The sequence below is a fragment of the Ptiloglossa arizonensis genome, chromosome 8 (assembly GCF_051014685.1).
Source record: "Ptiloglossa arizonensis isolate GNS036 chromosome 8, iyPtiAriz1_principal, whole genome shotgun sequence".
NCBI classification, from domain to species: domain Eukaryota; kingdom Metazoa; phylum Arthropoda; class Insecta; order Hymenoptera; family Colletidae; genus Ptiloglossa; species Ptiloglossa arizonensis.
Genome location: NC_135055.1, coordinates 18109083 through 18130718, shown reverse-complemented (window position 1 = coordinate 18130718; position 21636 = coordinate 18109083). Strand labels below are relative to the sequence as shown.

General features: G+C 40.7%; 2 protein-coding genes and 1 non-coding gene across 4 annotated transcripts in view; 2 read left to right on the top strand and 1 right to left on the bottom strand.

The window, feature by feature from the left end:
- Sesn (Sestrin) overlaps positions 1–21636 on the top strand; it is a 273229-nt gene that overhangs the window by 168500 nt on the left and 83093 nt on the right. The window lies entirely within an intron of this gene.
- Trnak-uuu (transfer RNA lysine (anticodon UUU)) lies at positions 2449–2521 on the top strand. Its single transcript has one exon. It is a non-coding gene; the product is annotated as a tRNA-Lys (tRNA).
- LOC143150328 (uncharacterized) lies at positions 2693–3376 on the bottom strand. Its single transcript, XM_076318511.1, has 2 exons — positions 3159–3376; positions 2693–2834 (listed from the first exon to the last, which is right to left on the bottom strand). The coding sequence occupies exons 1-2, from the start codon at positions 3374–3376 to the stop codon at positions 2693–2695; spliced, it is 360 nt and encodes a 119-aa protein (XP_076174626.1).

Sequence of the window (21636 nt, the reverse complement as noted above, 5' to 3'; positions counted from 1 at the left end):
ATTTTCCGTTCGCTGAACGACACTCGCTCTTTTCATTCGCTTAATTCGCGTATCGATTCTCGTGCAAATTTTCGATCGCGTGTCCAGGAAAACTACCTTTCGAATAAACCATTATTCGCGCGAAAATTCTCCCAAATAATCTCTCCATTTATTTATTAATTTTCCGTTCGCTGAACGACACTCGCTCTTTTCATTCGCTTAATTCGCGTATCGATTCTCGTGCAAATTTTCGATCGCGCGTCCAGGAAAACTACCTTTCGAATGAACCATTATTCGCGCGAAAATTCTTCCAAATAATCTCTCCATTTATTTATTAATTTTCCGTTCGCTGAACGTCACTCGCTCTTTTCATTCGCTTAATTCGCGTATCGATTCTCGTGCAAATTTTCGATCGCGTGTCCAGGAAAAGTACCATTCGAATGAACCATTATTCGCGCGAAAATTCTTCTAAATAATCTCTCCGCGTATTTATTAATTTTCCGTTCGCTGAACAACACTCGTTCTTTTTATACGTTTAATCCGCGTATCGACTCTACACTCCGTAGTGATTATTTTCTACGTGAACCAAGTATAGTCCACTAGTTAAGATAAGTAAATTATTACGGAAAAATAACGGCCAATGAAACAGTAGATTATTTAATTAGCCGACGATAATCCGCGGCTCGGCGTATGGTTAGTCCATCAACAACGAGTCGCTTCGTGTCAAGGCTGCGATCCGTGTGTCGTGTCTTTTCGCCGATCGGATTTTTCATTTTCGCCATGGACTCCGTAAATAGATCGCAGCTCGCACGCGAGACCGTCCCCCATCGTCGTTTCGATCTAATTACCTCGAGTGGATGAAGTTCTTACGGCGTGGGCTCGCGATAAGGAACGAGAATCGAACCGCGAAACAAATCGATCGTTCGGCGATATTTTCAATCGAGGGGGATCTTTCGTTCGCGAGATCCACTCGCGACGGATTTCTCGATCACGTATCCGCTCGATGATATTAATTCGTGCCAGACAACCGTGTTTCCTCCTCACGGTGCCAGAATTTCGATCGTAGTTGCATTCAAAATGAAAGAACGCGAAAACAAAGTAGACGTTCCGAACGCGACGAGAATAATTCAATTCTGTCAACGGGTCTCTGCCAATGGAACATTTTACTTCTTCGTAGACCACGAATGTACCGTTTTGTACTTAAGTTGTATCTTGCGACAACGGGGTTCGAAATCGTAACGTTGCACTTTTTTGTGCAACTTTGACCGTATCAACCGAGAAGTTGAAAAACGAAGCTATTCTGAATTTTGTTTACCAATGGTTGTTACAAAAATTAAAGTTAGAGCGAAAGAAAAATTAATTCGGATATTGGGGGTTAACGATGATTTCGTTGATAGACAGTTATTTCTCGATTCTATTTTTTTTTCATTTAGTATGAACTTTTCGTTCGAATTACAAAAGACCAAGTTATTTCAAATGAAGTGGAAAAGTAGTGGGGGATATTGTTTGTTTAGGAACAATTATATTCGTATAGTTTCGTTCAGTACCAGAGTATCAATTTTCAAAATTTGTCTCGAATAAGAAACGCGCTAAATTTTACTCGAACGAAAAATATCGAATAAATTCACCGTAGAGCGATTTATTCGGTTATATTTTTATTCGTTCATTGGAAAGTACTTTTTTCTACGATTCAAATTCTAATTTTTATTCCATACGGTAACGAATAAGAAAATTATTATTTTTGTCTAAACAAATACGTTACCAATCTCCGTCTCGAAGCCATCGCTAGATTCGAACAACGAAAATTGTCGAGCTATAATCGTCCCGACGCGAATTACCAAATTCCCGCGGAATCATCTTGTTTGCTAAGAAAACAAGCTGCCTGTGAGCCGCAACTGCTATGATTTAAACTCCGTCTCTTATCGGTTCGCGGTAAGGAGAGATAAAAATCGAGTTTGTATTAATATTTTATTACAATCGCGCTCGAAACAACACAGCGAAAAATCGCGAACGAGTCCTCGATCGATGATACACGCACAACGACGGCCTTGGTTTTTCTTTCCGCGAATTATCGCTCGACTTATAATTATTAGATTCTTTTATCCTAGCAGGCTTCGATGTATCACGGTGAACGAAAAATATTGTGATTAGCATTGTTTTCGAGCCGATTAGTGCTTGACGTTGCACAACAAGTTGTTTAAAAACTCTATGTACATTGTTACGCGAACGATATATATATATTTATGTATACATGTATATTTGTTTGCCTCGATTTCACGAGAAATGTATCATCAACGAAGAGAAAATTGTCCTCTCTTCCAAGAAATAAATTTACGTCCTATAAAAGGAAATTTATTAGTAATCTCGATAGAAAAAAATTTATATCGCGTAATCGATAACTTTTATTATGGAAAGAATTAAGTAACGAAATACACGATATAATACAGAATATGGAAACTAACTTCCATCGCCTGGATAGCTCAGTCGGTAGAGCATCAGACTTTTAATCTGAGGGTCCAGGGTTCGAGTCCCTGTTCGGGCGAATATTTTTTTTCTTTTCTTTTCATACGCGACTATCAAATTCTTCCCTCCGATCTCATGAATACGGTGCAACAATTTATTATAATTTACCAAAAATATTTAACACAATTTATTATTATTATTATTATTATTATTGTACAGAACCATGCTTCGATCGTGGCGTTACGTAACCCTACTTGATCGTGCGTTTTTGTGAACTTCCTCTCTCGTACTTGCTCCCGTAAAATGGAATACGTTTGCACACAACTTTCCAGTCGGTTAACCAACAAATGCCCAGTACGGTAGACGCAGTGTACATCAAAATAGGTATTTTCCTACGAAGGAAAAAAAAAAAAAAGAATCATTAACCATCCGTGAATAGAAACATTTTCGTCTCGTGGTTGACATTTTTCGGGAATAAATTTCTACAAAATTTATCGAGTAGAAATAAAAATTGTCTCGCTTTGGTAACAAATGTATGTTCACACTCGGTTGTTATTACGGTAAAATTTCACGCTTCGAACCGACCGGTAACGTTCGTTTCTTTTTTCCCAATTTATCGAACGATAAAGCGATGACAAAGGTTAAGGTAATTCCGAGAAGGAGATCGCAAATAAAGATTGTTCGGTTGTTCGTTAAAAAGTAAGGTAATAATTTACCAGACTCTAATCCGCTCGTAAATGACCGACCACTTCCCGTAATAGGAAAGACGTTCTTTGGAACGAGAAAACATTTTCACGTTAACACATTCGACGTCAGCGATGCCAATGTTTGACGTTAATGCAGCGACAAATGGAACACGAGTCGCGGACCTCGATTCGTCCTTTTTTGCGCGATCTTCATTGCAATTCATCATCGCCAATAAAAATTGCGTCATCGTTCGGCTTGTTTAAATGGCTTCTACCATACCAACGGGGACAAACGATGTAGTTTCTACTCGTGGAAGTCAAGGTGATCTAGATTCTATTCGGGAATATGAACGTTCTTAAAATTTACAATCTTCGAAACTGTTCACCAAGGAACACCGATTATTTTAATCTGTGGTTTCGCACTATACTTTTTACTTTACATCTACATCGTAGTGTCGTTAAAAAGTCGTCACTTACATCGTTTTTATTTTGCACCTACATCGTTCCAAATGCGACAGAAAGATATTTAACAAATAGATACAAATTTCAAATTATCTGAATATCCCTCTTCGAAAACGTTCGTGTAAAATTGTACGTATGTATATTTTGCGAAAATTGTACACAATGGAAGGAAATAGTACGATCTTTCGTAGAGAAACTATAAATAGAAATAAATTCATATTTTTGTAAAATTCCATACGATTACAAGCTTTCGTGTAATTTGTATTTTTCCACGGACGAGTCTCGAGTATAAATACGATTATAAATACATATTAATTCACTTATCTGTTCTTGTGTCGGAATTGAATACAACGACAAATTGAAGAAAAAAAAAAAAAAAAAACAGAACAATATTCACGGACGATTCGTGAAGAGCGTAGATCGTTTGTTTTACTATAAAATCGATTTGTTCGTAACGATTCCTTGGACGATCGCGATCGGATCGAGTTTATCTAATCTCGAGCGAGGAAAAGATAGGTTTTTCGAGAACCGAATAACAGGAAACGCGACACTTTCTTCGCGTGGGCTGCACAAACGCACAGACATAAAACCCGGCACGTGTATAGGGATCTACATATATGTAAATTAAACGCGCACGTGTGGTTCATATTTCTGTCGCGACGCGGCTCGCAGAATATTTCCGTTTTCAGCCCCCGCTGGTCCGCTTTACGCGCGCGCGCGTTCGCGCTCGTGCAAACACAAACCGCGCGGGACCACTCGAAATAAAAATTTGTTGTTGCCCCGAGTCGAGCGTTCTTATCTATTTCCAAAAGTAAACGTCGAAAACAAGAGAAATTGTGCAACACTCTCTCTCCTATCTTAACTAATGGAAAAGTTGATTAAAACGCGACACGTAAAAAGCGAACGAATTTCGTCAGAATGTCCTCGAAATTGACGACACACGTGGGTGAAATTTTTATCTGGACGAAAGTCTCGAATAATTAATTAAAGACGAACTTGTAACTGGATGCTCGTCGTGCGAAAATTGTGCTCGACGTTTACATATCGTTGCACTCTTCTTTCATTCGCATTGACTTTACGTACGTGTAGCGTCGCATCGAATGCAACTAGACGGTCATTGGCGTAGACGGTTCTATGCTTCGAACGTGGAGGCGTTAGAAACGATATCGCGTTATCGAACTAACGAATATTATCGATCGTTTCGACGGCTCGTCCTTGAAATTCGTATTCTCCCGTAGGATGAACGCGAACGTCGACGAATCGCGTGCCTAATCGCGTCCAACCGTTATCGAACGCGGCGAGAAATTCGATCCGTTTCCCGGTGCAACTCACCGACGAAAGTAACGCGTGACGCAATGGCGTCGCCATCACGCGCAACGAACCACGGCTACCGTCGTGTCTTATTCGCGCCACGTGCGAATTCGTGAATACGAAACGTTCGAAAAAGGAGCAAAATATGGTAGGAAAAACACGCGAGTGCCCGTTCAAGGCGAGTGACTATTATCGAACAGCGATCCGACCTTGAATAAACAACGAAAACAGAAACGGTCGACCGCGCGGTTTCGCGGAACGAGTGTTTCATTTTTTTCCTTCGACGAATTTCGTAATCGCACCCCCGGCGCGATCGCGGACTCATCCCGGTTTATCGTCTCGTCTCGTGGTTATTTTTTCTCTCTTCTTTATTTTCCCTTCTTATTCCTTTTTATTACTCCGTTTCACTTTTTACGACGCGGCTCGTAAATTCGTTTGTCTTTGTATCGAAATCGTTGCACGGTTCGAGCCGATCCCACGTTTTTCACGCGCACGCCCTTTTCCCCTTGTCTCCTCGCCGACTCCTCGACCGAACTCGCTTCGAAGCTTCCTCGGAAAGAAAGCCACTCGCCCACATGTGCGCCTAGGCGAAGATCTTCGACCTCTGTAAATCTCCGTTTCTGTGAACCCGTTCCTTTCAATACAAACTGCACCACGTGGCACCACGCGGCGTATGCGTCAAATTAACCCGCGGTTTGTTTTCCAGTTTATCGTGGCCCAACTGTTTACGTTCTCGCGCGCGCAATCGCTCTTGGTGTTCGTACCATCCAAGTGTCGAGTCTTCCGAAACCCAGAGCCGGCACGACTATTTTTGTACCTTTTGAATAATTCAGTGTTTGGCTAGACCGTGACCAATTTTGTTCATCTTGAACGAACTATTGTTATTTGTGTCTTATTCGCGTCAAGGTAACTGAAATTGTTTGTTTCAAAGTACACAATTGTATTCTCTAAGTATTTGGTAATATTCGAATACGTTATGGACAGTCGAATTTTACGAAATTCGAATATTGTAATATTCCCGCTACATCTTCGCTAAAAGCGTCTCAGAGGCTCTAGCGTCGAGTAGTTATTTCTGGTGTACAGGTATTCGGACGGTATTCTGGTGTTCAAGTACTCTAGCGCTCAAGTTCAAACATTCTAGCGCTCTAGTTCTCGAATATTCTATCTCTCAAATATTCTAACGCTAAATTATTCTAGATTTCAAATATTCCAGCGCTAAATTATTCTAAAGTTCAAATATTTTAGCGCTCAACTATACTAACACTGGATTATTCTAGAGTTCAAATATTCCAACGCTAAATTATTCTAGAGTTCAAATATTCCAGCGCTAAATTATTCTAGAGTTCAAATATCCCAACGCTCAAAATTACTCTAGCGTCCAATTACTCCGACGTGCAACCGTTCGAGTAATCGTGCACTCGAACACTATTTTAGCGCTCGAATGCACCAAATATTCAAATCATCGAAGCATCCTGTCGTTCGAGTACATAAAAAAATATCAAATAATCCCGACACTTCTGGATCGCTGTTCTATTTTCGCAAATTTTGCGAAACGTGACTCTGACCTTCGTGTCTCGTTTCGAACGTTTCGCAGAGAAATAAAAAAAATAGAAAAAAAAAATAGAAGCTATTCGGAGAGAAAGAGAGAGAGAGAGAACAGTTTTCCACGTTTCTTGCGCGAATTTCGTGGAAATTGCGACGAGCTTGGGCGACCGCTGCCTTGGCAATTATGATGCAATCGCGTTGAAACGGATAGCTGGATCGTGTCCTTGGCAAAGACCTGCGAAACGCCTGGGGACATTATCCTTGGAACGGGCGCGATTACGATCAATCAGAGCCGACGACTCCCTGGCCTGTCATTATTCTCCCTGCTTCTTGGCTGACGAGATTATTGATTAGTCACTGGCAGCTACTTCTCCATTCCTTTCACGGTTGAGCAACGTGACGGGCTGGCTTTTTTTTTCCGGTTTTCAGTCGTTCCTCCCGTGCCTGCTCGCACTCCGCGAACAACAGATGCAACTATTCGCTTTTCTTGTCGCAAACCGTGACGCTACTTACCGTCTGTTTTGCCAAGTGACCAGTACCGAAGGTGAACACTGGTCACCGAGAGTCTCTTGGCTGACAAAGAACGAGGAAGAATGCTCACGATCGAGGAGTAACGATTCAACCACGTTTGACACTCCAGTCTACGAACAGTTTATTGCAGCCTTTTACCGTAACTTCGAGGGTAGAAATAGTTCGGTGCAAATTTCAAATCATGATCGAAAGCTAAGAAGCTTTTCTTTATTACCATAGTAACCAGAATCATCTTTCTTAACGTGTTAATTATTTCTACCGTTGAAAATCGATCAGTTACGGTCGAAAGTTTTGGTATCACGTTTGCTACATCGAAACGATTCTAAACTGAAAATTACAATCTCAAAATTAATAAGTTTTTCACGTCTCGTACGGTAGTAAAATTCTAGCCAGTAATTTCTACCGATGAAAATCTAAAAGTTACGGTCAGAAGCTATAAGATTCTTTATATTGGAACGATAGACCTAAAATTATAATCGCACCATTAACAAGTTCACTTCCCTGCCGGTATAATAATTACAATACTGCCTACGTACCGATCATTTCTACTTGGTCGGATATGAAAGTTACAGGCAAACGTTGTAATAAAACGTTCGCAAGCTGGACTTAACGACGATACGAACGACTTCTCGAATTTCAAGTACCAATTTAACGTCTTCGTTTATCGTGGAACAAAGAGAAAAAGAAACGCGAAACTGGAATAGAAGTACAGCTGAAAGAGTTCATGGGTCGTCGAATGCACAGGAACGGTTGAAAGCTCGTAAATTGATACGGAGGAAGAATAAATCAAATCTTTTTTTTTTCCTTCCCCTTCTTCTTCTTCTTCTTCATTTTTTTCTTTTCCTTCTAAACTCGAGTTCAGGAAAGAGGTTATTCCGGAGAGGCCTTGGACGCGCGTTAAGAGCAGTTAACTTCGAAGTACAAAGCCTATTCATAAGTTCATTAGCGCGTCTTCTCACCATGTGGCGGATATACGTCTGATAATTGAACGTTTGAGAGATTTAAACGAGCCTTTGGAACAATTCGTGTAACGATTCTTTGCAAATCGTACGCGGTGAATGTAACGGGTCGTTGTTACGCGGTAAAACGATAACAAAAGTTAAATACACAACCTGCTCGATATCCGATCACGGACCGCGGAACGAACAAGTGCACCTTGCAGAATGCACTCCGTGGAGGTGTTCGAATGCAGAAATGATATCGGTCGAGCTATCGGTATTCAACGAACGACCTGTTTATTTGACCGGGTAGGGCATTTCAATGCATCCGATGTACTTACGAGAAGATGCACCCGGCGATTGAATCTATTCAAGTCTCCTTGGGCATAGTTGCTAAACGTGTAAAAACCATACAAAATAACTAAAACTAAAAAATAGATTAATTATTAGGTTGTTCGGAAAGTCATTTTTTTTTTTTGGGGGGGGAAAATGAAACACAATTTTTTTAGAGTGTACAAACGTTTTATTAAATTATATAATTATATAACAACCCAATAGATATTTAATTACGAGATAGAGTCAATAGTGTATACAACTTATTTGGAGTTAGTTTAATTATTCATGGTGGGTTGAAAAATATCCATGAGTATGAAAGTGTTAAAAGAGACACTGTGCTCCAAAGAGTTAACCCTTTGAGCAATATGGACGTATATATACGTTTAGAGAAAGCTATCGGTGTAGATTATGGACGCATATATACGACTGTGGACGCGAATAGAAATATATACGAAAATAACTTTCTCGTATTATTTAACTCGGAGTAAAAGTGTTAGAATAGTAATTTAGTCGTACCATGTACGTTCAATTGTTAAAATTTTCACTAGCAAATATTTTCTAACTTTTAACCCTCCACTGAGAGGATTAACCGTTTGCATTTCTTAATATATTTACATACCAATAACTCCTCGATTAATTTACAAAATAGATAAAAAGAAGGGGATCTGTATGTACATGAAAAATATATTTTTCATTTATATTAAATACTAAGGTAGTTGTACATCACGTATACGAATGTATACAAATATATGAAAAATATATTTCTCAATTATATTAAGTACCACTACTAAGGTAGTTGTACATCACACATATGAATATATACAAATATATGAAAAATATATTTTTCATTTATATAAAGTAACCACTATTAAGGTAGTCGTACATCACACACACGAATATATACAAATATATGAAAAATATATTTTTCATTTATATTGAGTACCAAGGTGGTTGTACAGTGTCGAGTACAGCTCGACATTGAAGTTGCGAGAAATGTGATCTTTTAAATGTAAAATTTAAAGCACGATTCACACCGAACGCGTATCGTGTCGATAACGTAATCGCGTGGATGCGCGAACTTCGACTATCGAGCATCGAATTATATAATTCTCGGAACCGGTCGAACGAGAAACATCGAACAGGGTTCGATTCGAGCACGAGTCGAAACAATAGTTCTGAATGGCGCGATCGTGATCGGTTCCCGTGCCAACTCGAGGAAGAATATTTAAAGTTTATCGAGGCGTGCAAGTACCGTTCGAGCACGGGCCCTTCCTGTGTATTCAGCTCCCTCGGATCCGTGACGAAGGCCGCGCTCCGATTTACGTTTCCGCTCGCTCGTAAAACGACTTCCGGCGACACCTGCGCCACTCGGGGCCCGAACTTACGAGCCGTGGCTTCGTGGCCCGAACTTGTCAGCGAATCCTCGCCAATCTCTTACCTTGCGACGAGAAACGTCTCTTTCAGCGAAAAATTCGACAACTACGAATAATATTATCACAAGTGAGAAAAATATACGAAAAAAAAAATTCTTGTAATTATTTAAATGTTCTCTCCGTTCACAATACCAATTTTTTTGCGAATACCATGAAAACTAAAGAAACTCTTCCAACGAGGGTTTCGAATACTATAAATAGTATCAAATCATAGCTGAGCGAGTGAATTCAGAGAAATGTATACCGATTGGTACTGTTTGAAGTCGTCTTCGTTTTCTCGAGAAACATCGCAAATATGAAAAATCAATACACGTCGTATCGATAATTGAAGCCAGTGAAACTCCTCTTTTTCTTCTTTCAATTTTTTTACATACTTATCATTTGTAAGAAAAAAAGACCCCGGTCCGCGATACCAAGAACATCCTGTGTATTTTCGTGACGAACCCACGAAAACCACGGTTCCTTTCCCTGGGAGTAACCGAGAGAAATGCTCCGAAATATGTTCACCGGCTCAGCTGGAAACCGAGAGAACGGGCCAGTAGTCGTGGGGAACGTAAACAGGAAGGAAATTAGAACGGGACGTATACACAGGCAGCCCATTACAAACAATGAACGGTCTGTTCGAGTACACCTCGTTCCCCTCCGCGTTTCCCGTCCCGACCCAGCTAATGCTCCTTTCCGACCCGTAACCGACCATGCCTATTCGCGCGGCCCGACCAAATTTAGAATCGAATCGTATCTTGTCGTACCAACTCGACCTTTGCTCTTTCTGTCCCCTGTTCCCACCTTTCTCGTCGTATTTTTTCCCATTAAGAACCATTTTTCGGAACACGATCGATGAAAACGAGAATCGTGACCCTTTTCGAACATCTCGATGTTAAAGGACGGTGGAAAATTATTGATAATTCCATGGAAATAATTCGTATCGAACGACGTATCTGTGATGTAAAATTAAAGAAAGGTAATATATTTGAAAAGTAACGAGATACGTAGTTTGTTTCGCTGGAGGCATATTTGTAGAGGGCAATAATAATCTCGAGGTTTCTATCAAAGCGAGACCTTCTTCGGGACGAATGTAAATATTAGTACACGTTTGCTGGTACAGAGAGAAAAGAGAAGAAAAAAATTGGGTATAGAAAAAAAAAAAATACATAGGTATAGATTTCTTTAATTTTCCACCCGGAGATACGGTAACGCTGGCATTGGATTTCAACGGAGTTGTCTCGCCTAAATTTCAATGATCCACCGTTCTACGTGTCTCGAGTCGAGCGTAATCCAATCCTGTGAACAAAGACGGTGAATCGTTAAGGGTAACCGAGAGAGAAACAGTGTGGCAAGCAGCGATGATCAAGCTCAAGGACAACGACGGGACGCCGCACGCATAAGGATGAATCGTCCGTTTACGAAAAATGTTCATTTTTATAATCTTCGCTTTAATCTTCGTAAAAACGACGCCGACAGATCGGCGAGGTTCTCCCGATTAAAACGAGTCCAAACACGACGCAAATCGAACGAACTTTATTTCCAACGAAATTCAATATTCCGCGTAACGAAAATAATAGAGCAACGGTAAAATTTCTTCAATTTGTCCCGTGTTTGGACTCATTTTAATCGGGAGAATCTCGCCGATTCGTCGATACCGTTCTTACAAAGATAAAACGAAAAAATGAACAATTTCAATTTTTATAATCGGATGATTCATCGCGGTTCGGTCGAAGCGCTCGAGGGTCGAGGGTCCCACTGTTTCTTTCTCGATTACTTTCGCTGTGTTTGTTCTCTTTCCTTGTCGAGGGTCTCGAATAACGTCGCTACCTGCTCCGGGACAATTTCAACGCCAACCTCTTGTTTACTTAAATTTAACCGGGCTCTCCGGGTGTGTATTATTTTTTTTCTCCAGAAGGGAATCGCGCAGTCGTCCAAGACTTCCAAGTAATTCGCGTCGATTAAATTACGTTTATCGTTGAGAATTATTTTTTTATCTTCTTCTTCTTCTTCTAAATCCACCGGAGGGGAACGTGTGGGACCAATTCGTTCTTTTCTCGATCGTACGTGTCGCTCGCTTTCCACCTCACCCCCCCTGACCTTACGAGAGAAAGGTAGCGGGCTGGTCGCGAGCGAAATATTTCGGCCGCCATATTGGCCGCGTCTGGCGCATTGTGCGCACGGTTTCTTCGGGGAATATGAATTTCCCATCGACGCTGATGCCGTCGAATTAAATTTCGCATCCGGTATAGGCGTAGGGGGGGACGAGAGGGGGCTCGTTTCGCGGACAGGAGGATTTAATATCGAGCGCGCGTCAAGGATGCGAGACAGTGTCGTTTAATAGAAATAGGCAGAAGTCGAGTTTCCGTTGAATTTTAATATCGACCGTTCCTCGAGGACGCGTGACAGTTACTTAACAAAACGAAAAAAAAAAAAAAAAAACAAGAACGAAGGCGAACTTTAATATCGAACCGTTACTTTTTGCTCGTTTCCCGAACATCGTCTCCTCCGCGCGATACCTAATTCGTAACGATTCCAATTTATAGCAATCTCGTTCCGTTCGCGAAATATTTCAGTTCCGTTTGTACACGCATTGTTCGTACGTTGTTTTTTCGTTCTTTCTTCTACCGTGAAGCAATTACTCGGGAGTTTCACTAGTCACGCAAGACGCTTCGTAATATTCCATCGTTCGTCATAGATCCAGGAAGTCGATGAAGTTATCGTGGACAAAAAAGAACTCTATTTTCATTAGGTAATGGTCGGCGCGTTGATTGCCGTACCAGTCTTACGTATCCACGAACCATACATCGGCCAACATTTCTTACCATACTTCAACGTCGTCGAAACTCATTAATTCCAGCTGAATTTATTCTCTTTTCCATCTGGTCGAAAAAATTTACTTTTTCACCCGCACCGCTCGCGCTTACGGCGAGCCACGTAACGGGTGAATTTTTTTTGTTTTTTTTTTTTTTGTTCGTAGATTAACACCTACGGTGAACACCCGACGCGTACTCTTTCGAAAATGATTTCCATACCCCGACAGAAATAAAGCGACGCGACTTGTTAAATCTACCCGAGCGGCTCGTATCTTCCGACCCGCTTGAAAGTGGAAAATAAATGTTTTCACCCGTACACACGAGCCCCTGTCAGAAATAGAAAATTATCCCGGTAAGAATTCCAAGAGATACAAGAAGGAGACCAACTCCTCTAAAAATGCTTTCCGTTCCCGGTAGACGCTTAGATAGAATTAAAATAACTCGTTGATTCCAAGTTATTCTTCCGCGTTAATTCTTTCATCCGGGGCAACACAATATCCCTGCCAGAAATGGTAAATGTTTCGCATAATTCATAGCAGTGAACTTTCGCGTAGAATTCCCCGCTGGAAAATACGCTTGAAACGACCAGCGACGTCCTTTCTGTACTAATTTTATCCGACTTTATTTTCCATCTTGTCTAATGAACGAATTCGTTCGTCCGAGCGATTGAATAAAGCGATAGAAAAACTAATCCTAAAATATAAAGAATAATTTTTGGAACGAGAGAGAAAACGAAATCGGTAGATATTTCGGTTAATTGGTGCAGCATCTTGGAATTCTCCTGAGAACGGTTTCCGTTGGGAGGTTGAACATGGAAGGTGGTATTAAAGGGATGAAACACTCGGGGTGGTAGTTTCTTTAACGTGTACCGAACGAGTGCGGAAAGTTTCGTCGGAATTCGGCGTCTCCGCGATGTAAAGTTCTGACAATGGTCCCGGGCGTGTTCTTCGAGAGAATCCGTGTCTCTTTCGTTCCGAGAACGGGGAGAAGGCAGCAGCAGCAGTAGCAGTAGCAGCAGCAGCATAAGCAGCATAAGCAGCTCGCTCTGTAACACGTGTTCCCCGCAGGAGACTCGAATGTTTGGTCGCGAGCGGCCGGCTCTCTCTTCCCCCCACCCTTCTTCTCTGTTGTCCCCACTCCGAGCCGCGTCGGTGCACGTCGATGGCACGGGCTTCGTGCGTGTTCGTGAACGGTCGTGAACGCGAGTCAAGTACCGAGCAGCAATCTCGGTCTGGCATTGCTTGCGGGAATACCGAGGTGAGCGGGAGCAGACTGCTTGGTGCCAGCAGTCATACGGATCCCTCTCCTTCTTTCCTCGACTCTCGCGCTCGTTTCCTCCCCTCCCCCCGTGTCGCCAGCCCCCTGCTCCTCCGTCACACTCTGCTCCACCTTCCCTCCTCTTCTTTTTCTTTTTTTCTCTCCTCTCTCGTGCATCTATTTCCTTCTCTGCCCTGCCTCGTCGAGCTCGGAAGTCAGACCGTAGGAGCCAAACCCGCTGCTTTACGTAATCTTATCTGCGCGACGTAATTGTAGCAATCGTGCACCAAGGGCGAGGGACTCGAGCACGCTCGGTGAAAATTGTAATGCCTCGGTGTGCCGTTTCACTTTTCGCGAGACTGACAACAACCGAACTGGGGAGAAAACGGACGGACGTTTTTCCTGCCCGTGGAAGAGCTACGTTTAATTTCTTTTTTCGCGCCTTTGCTTTTCGAGTAGGAGACGATCACTGGAAAGCTCTGAGAACGTTTTGTTGTCGTTCGACGCGAGCTCGGATCGTTGTAATTCGTCGGTGTGACTTTGCGACAATGTCGTCGACGGATCGGTGAGGTACTCCCGATGAGAACGAATACAAACACGACCTTGTTCGGACCAGTCGCGATTTTGCGTCGTTGAGAGCGGTTGGAAAATTATTCGAAAGGAGCGTAAGCTTATTTGGTTGGTAACAGGGTCGCAAGTGTGCAAATCTCCGCGCAGATGGAGATTTCACGTTGTACTTGTACGAACGAAGCGTTGCTTCGAAGTTTCGAGCACCGAGGCGATGTAGTGCGAGTCTCGCGAGCGGTTGCTCCGTCTCACTCGCTCTCGCTGCGTTCCATTCACCCGTTCTACTTCGAAGACGATCGGAGACGATTCTTTCCGTACGTGGGAGAAGATTTTCAACGATGCCTTCAGTTTCTAGGAGTTCTGCGTTCCAATGGAACGATGTTCTCGGAAAAGTAACCGGCACGGATTCCGGAGGTGAGTAGTGCGATGAATACTATCGGTGGAATATCGTCGCGCACGAAAAGTGTAAACAAGCGTAGGAAAGGACGACAAGATTGCCTCGGAACGCGCGACAACACTCGAATAAACGTGTCACCGAGATTACCGATGAAGTCTCGGTCTCTAAGTCTGTCGCTCCAAACTTTCGACACGACGAATCCTATAGCAAAGAAGCCACGGCTTATAGTCTCGACGTTATTACCCGGTTCACGATCTCCTCGTCTCGTTAAAGTAAATAAATAAATTTAATACCCCGCCTCGCGAAACATCGCGAGCTCATCAAAGCAACAACGGAAAATTAATCTCGCTCCGGGCGGCGGGAACGCGCCGCCGCGTCCACGCGAAACGATGTAAATTTCTGTCGGAAGTTTCACCGTGGTGCTCGAAGACGAATCGACTACGCGGGAGAAAATTGCAATCACCGTCGGCGATTATTTCCGACCGAGCGGAGTGTTTATTCGGGCAGGATTCGACGAGCGTAAATCAGTTCGAACGAGAACCCAAAGGGATAGAGAGCAACGACCAGACAGATCCAAAGATATACTCATTAGTTTCGTATCAATTCCCAGGTGTCGTGCGGAGGGACAGTATTGAAATAAGTTGTCATTGATATCGGTAAGCTGTCGACAATCGGTGTACCACTCGATACATTTTAATCAAGAGTTCGCCAATTTGGAAAATATACCATAATCGTGATCCCCCGGGCAGTGATGTACAGTTCGACGATTCAGAGAATATCCCCACGATGGGGGAACAGTAATTCTTGGAATTTCGATATCGTTCCTAGGTACTCTTACATGTGGCGATGAAAATCTATAGAATATATTTACAATGTCGAAGAACTAAATCTCGCGAAGTATCAACTCGATTGATTCGAGATATGTCGAGATGTTAAATGTTTCTATTCCCTTAGTAAGACAAAATTCTCGTCCTCTGCAATTTTACTTATTTTAATCACCGTTTGATGACACTTCGTAGCCGACTCTACGTTTCACAGTTCGATTTCATCCCCACCACGCGCAGACCACGCCCCTTAGGGAGCTTCTTTCCGTCCTCGAGCTATAGTTTACCCAGACGATCGTTCGAGTATCGTTAATTACTCTTCGCGCGCGTATATTTCCGCGACGTTCGAATAAGCGTTTCGTCGATAACTTTGGAGGTGGTTCTCGCACCTTTTGCGCTAATATTTTTCAATGCTCTCGTCGCTAGGTGAGCGACTCGCTCGCTCGCTCGCTTGCTCGCTCGCGCCTGGTAACAGAACGAAAGACAAAACACGGAGCTAATTTTGCGACCGCGCCGAAGAGTTACCGGCCCGACCTAAATGCATGCGCATACATTGGACGGTTGCGTGTGCATACATTGGGGCGGTTGCATGTGCAACGTGTACACAATGCGCACGGCTGTGCATAGCATGAATACGGGAGTAGCCGGCTGGCAGCCCGATCTTGATGCCGAGGATCGCATGTCTGCCAATAAACGATCAACGCTCGCACCCTCCCCATCCGTCATTCTCGTGATTTACGAGTCGATCGTTTTACTTATCGCTCCAGTTTCCCGCGTCGACGTCAGCCCCGTTCATTATCTTGTCCTCTGTTCTCTGACCGGATACCTCGATAGCGATTTCGCTCGTTTCGCCACCTTGGCGATCGTTCCAAGCTAAACTTGCATTTTTTCTATTTTAATTTGTACAGAATGAGCTCCAGTAGAAAATTATACGAAAGATTCGAGTCTACTTGTTGTCTATCTCCTTTGTAGAATCTTGTTTTCTGCTCTCTTACCAGATACCTCGATAAGGATTTGAAGTTGCATTTGGATTTTTCTTTTAATTTATATAAATGGAGTTGAAATTGGTACAAAAGATTCAAGTTTGTATATACTTGTTGCCTATCTTCTTTGTAGAATCTTGTCTTCTGCTCTCTTACCAGATACCTCGAGAAGGATTTAAAGTTGCATTTGGATTTTTCTTTTTAATTTATATGAAAAGAGTAGAAATTGGTATAAACGATTCTAGTTTTGCTCGTTTCGCCATTTTGGATTCACTCGACAAAGCTAAAGTTGTATTTGGATTTTTTAAAATTTCATTTGTAATAATTTTACATCTGTAACCTAAAATTGGGTACAAATGTCTATATTTTTTTGTAGGAGTAATAACGTATTACGTAACGTATATAATCCGAAGTTAAGAACTTTTATATTTTTCTAAAGTAGGAAAATGTATACCAATGGTTGTTAAAAGACAGAGAACAAAGTACGTAAATTTCTTCGACTGAAATTTGTGACACATTGTTTGTTGTATTATTTTGTTTAGAACGAGGTACTTCGATTATTTTAAATTTGGCTAAATACACATAGCGGAAGTCAAGATTGTACTCGAAACGTTTTGCAACACCGTCATGGTTGAAGTCATACACATTCTTGAATGTTTGCCGGGGTTTAAGATTCTTCTATATCTTGGTAAAATGGTAAACATACGTAAGGAAGATTTACAAGAAATATAAAAAAAGATTACATTGACAACACTATCTTTTAATCTAGTTATATAAAACGAACGCAAGCAAATTCTTCCGTATCTAAACGATACTAACAAACACTGTGAAGGTTGTCAAAAGTTTAAATGTTTTGCAGACTCCCAGAGTTTATTTTAGTTTTAAAACAGTCTCAAAGTGACACAAAGCTTCGCGTTCCCGGCTCGCTCGAGTATTTGCAAGCAAGAACATCGAAATTACTAACAGTAAGAACTTGAACATCGACGTAAACAATTAAAAGAGAAATCCAGCTGGTTGTAAATCTTCGTAGAAACCCTCCAGTACTGATTGAAACGATAAGTATTTTTCCAAATTATAGATCTAGATAAGAGCAATAAAAGAAACGCGAGATAGGAAAGAGGGCATCTCCTCTTACTGTTACTTTATCTTAAAATTCTACTGTGTGGAATATTGTTAATACAAAAATTTTCAAACAAAGTTTCAAAATAAAATTCAATTTCCAATCCAAATACCGAATGCACAATCCGGTGCACAAATTCGTACACTCGAGTAGATTCGAATTCCTCGAATAATCATCGAAATGATCAAATTTGTAAATATTACAAAAAGTATTCAAGTAATTTCACCATTTTTCGAGGAACATTGTCGGGGCAAAATATTCCAATAAAATAGTTAAATTTCACCGTGAAATATTTCCTTTGTAATTCGAATTCCATAAAAAGTTATTCGTTGCTCGGAACTTCTATACCGGTGAAAATTTTTTGCTCGTCCCCGGTTCGATGGTACTTGTTTTTTCCTTCTTTTTTTATTCTTTTTTACGTTGAAAGGGAGGGGGTCAACGTTTCTCTCGCAGTCCTCCGCGTCTTTCTGAAACCTCCATTCGATCGTTTCGTTTCGTGTTCGTCCAGTTTTTTCACAGCGCGCTGGTTCCCCTGGCGTTTCCGGTGAAAATGTCCAGTTCTTTGTACCCGATCGGGTTATGCAGACCAGTGACATATTACCGTATGGAAATTGGATCGTTCGGATCGGCCGCGATCGTCGCTGGGAATTCATTTTTCGTTCGGCGACCTCGATGAATATTTTTATGAGCCGCGGACCGGTGGTCGTTGCAGGTGTGCCTGAATTGCATTTCGTGGTGCAACGTCGCCGATAATAGCGGCCATTGTTTCTCGCGCGAGAATCGATTCCTTTTCATTTTGATTCCATCTACCTCCACCCACCCCTAACACCCATACTGGAATTCGTTTCCGCGTTCTTCCGTCAAATTTTCGTGTAAATGAAGTATGGGCATCGTTCACGACCCTCGCGATGAGAATGACTTTTTAAATAAATTTTTAATACACCGGTTGCACTAATCGTTTTCTCCGATGGGTTTACAAATTTTTATTTATATAGAAACAGATATTGTAACTTTTGCATAATACATATACAATTTAGTGGAATGTTAGGGTGTACTTTTAATTTAAGAATCTTTAAATTTAAACATATTCAAGGGAGAAATGTTGGATTTGCAATATTATTCTTTTAATTTTTCTACAATAGAAATACCTAAAATTGCTCTGAATCGTACTGTATTTTCCTATTTAAAAATTTTTCAATTGGTAAAAAATTCCACGAATTTTAAAAACTTCTCAAGTGTTTCAATATTACACCATTAATACACATTATCGATCGTTTGTCCTGTGGGTTTAACTTTCTTTCGAGGAGACAATTTTGTTACCTTTTCAATTTCGTTAATAATAAAAAAAAAGAAAAAAACTTCTCGGTACTGTATCTTCCCCGTAAAATTTCAATCGGAAAATAAAAGAATAGGGCAATGTACGTGCATAATTTCTTGGAGCACGGCAGAAAATTTGTATCGTTTGGCCCCGCTCGGGAAAAAAGTTTGCACTCCCCGGTTATAAATAATGAATTTTATTCGAGGCGGCGGGCACCGCTAACATCGATCGAAAAATCGGGAGCAGCGAATACATTTCGCGGCCTTATTTGGCTCCGAAACGTCACCGTCTTGCAAAAGCTGATACAATATTTGCGTAAAATCCGTGTCGCCGAGTGAGTAATGGAAGCCTGATACCGAATGGCAAACAACAGATGGCAGACAGCAAGTGTTTTTCGGCACATTCTTGGTCGAATTTCAGACCGAGGTTATAAATATCTACCACTCCAGGTTTTTTAAAAACGACAGAACGCACGCAAGACGTCAGCCTCCCTGCGAGTAACGCGCACCGATCCATTTAATCGCGATAAAAGCAACGGGTCGGTGAAAAATATAAAAGAGGAGCGCGCGCTTTTTTTTTAAATTAAGGGATGCTCCCGACACCATTCGACCTTTCATAGTGTCCACGTGGAAACCTTTACGGACAATTTTCTCCAACGACAGACGACACATGTGTGAACACATCGTGGAAAATCTTTCGAGAAACGTTTGCTCCGATCTGTACGTTTTTCTACTCGAATTATCCATTTAGATTAATTTTTCTACTCGAATTATCCATTTAGATTGTTTTTCTACTGGAATTATTCATTTAGATTAATTTTTCTACTCGAATTATCCATTTAGATTAATTTTTCTACTCGAATTATGCCTTTAGATGAATTTTTCTGCTGGAATTATCCATTTAGATTAATTTTTCTATTCAAATTATCCATTTAGATTAATTTTTCTACTCGAATTATCCATTTAGATTAATTTTTCTACTCGAACTATCCATTTAGATTAATTTTTCTATTCAAATTATCCATTTAGATTAATTTTTCTACTCGAATTATCCATTTAGATTAATTTTTCTACTCGAACTATCCATTTAGATTAATTTTTCTACTCGAACTATTCATTTAGATTAATTTTTCTACTCGAATTATCCATTTAGATGAATTTCCTCCATTGCATCTTGTGATAGATGCAAAATCAACACCACTGAAAATAAGATACTTTTCGTTAGTTTTATGGTCCTTTATTGTGGATGCATCTTACTGGTTTGTGCAATATTCTAACTGGTGATTTTCTTCCACCGATATAAAATACAGTAAAAATTTATATTGTATTTTATGTGTCTTGAATAAGGTTTGAATACCTATTGGAATATTTGTATTATTATTGACGTATGAAAAGAATGGTGTACGAAATATATCAATTTTGATTATTAATTTTTGGTAAGGGGAATTATGGAAAATTGGAGAGAGTAATGGAAGATAGTAATAGAATAATAGAATTTTGAAAAAAAATGAAACATATCTGGAAATAGTATCTGGAGAGAAAAAAAAAGGAGACATTTTTCAGTTGGGGTTGCATATATAGTCTAAACAAAATCTAACGATTGGAGAATCTTTGTTGTGTGTAGATAAATCGTAGAGTGGATCGAATAAATAGATAGAAGTGTCATGGTGAAAATTTAATCTGATAAACAATCGATGATTACGATTAACGTGTAATCGAGCCATCAGCGATCAATGATTATGATTATTGTGTAATCGGTAATTCTATTAAAGAATAATATAAATAATCGAGACGAATACAATCTTCGGACATGATTAACCCATTAATTATTCACCGAAGATCTATTATAGATTTCATCGCGATTTGAATCAATAGGTCAATAATAAAAATAGATAAAAATCGACAAAAATCGCTCATTGCACAATCACGAATTACTTATTCACGATTGCGGATCGTAAATATAGTTTACGATCGCTGATTAATCTTAACGATTGTTATACCTACGGTCGTGATTGTTATTAATTCCGTCCACTTGGAGTGTCTATCCTGCTGACGTTGTGAAAGAATTATAAAACGCGAAGCACGTTAAACTCTACGATCATGCGTTTCATTTTCACAGCAAATTAAAAATGATCGCTCATCGAACTGCATCGTTTCGCGTACGATTTTTCTTTCTACAATACTCCTTGAAAAAAATTTCAAAAACCATTCTCATCTTCGAAAAAATTCACACTTTGTCGAAAAAAACTTCTCTCCTCCACGAACCAATATTTGAAAAAAATTCATACGCGCAAATATAACTTCGCGCAACGTGCCACGAGAACGTTTATATTCTCCGCAAGTGTAAATATTTTTCTACGAAAATTGGCAGAAATATCGTTCAAAGTAGGTACTTTTGCCACACCTATCGAACAATTATATCGAGCGTTTCTCGTTGTCGGAAAAAATTCCCGAAACTTTCCCTCCGGTTCAGAAAGGTTCCCCTTAAGAATCTTCTGGAAGACTACGGTTGCTCGGAGCTCCAAAATAAAAAAAAAAAAAAAAAAAAAAAAAGAAAAGGAACCGAAGAAAGAGAGAGAGAAACGTCACGTATAAATACACCGGAGGAAACGATTCGGTGTTACTCGAAATAAAGAAATAAGCAATTCTTTCGCGTAGCGTCGCGTGTATTTCGAAAGTTCCAGCGCCA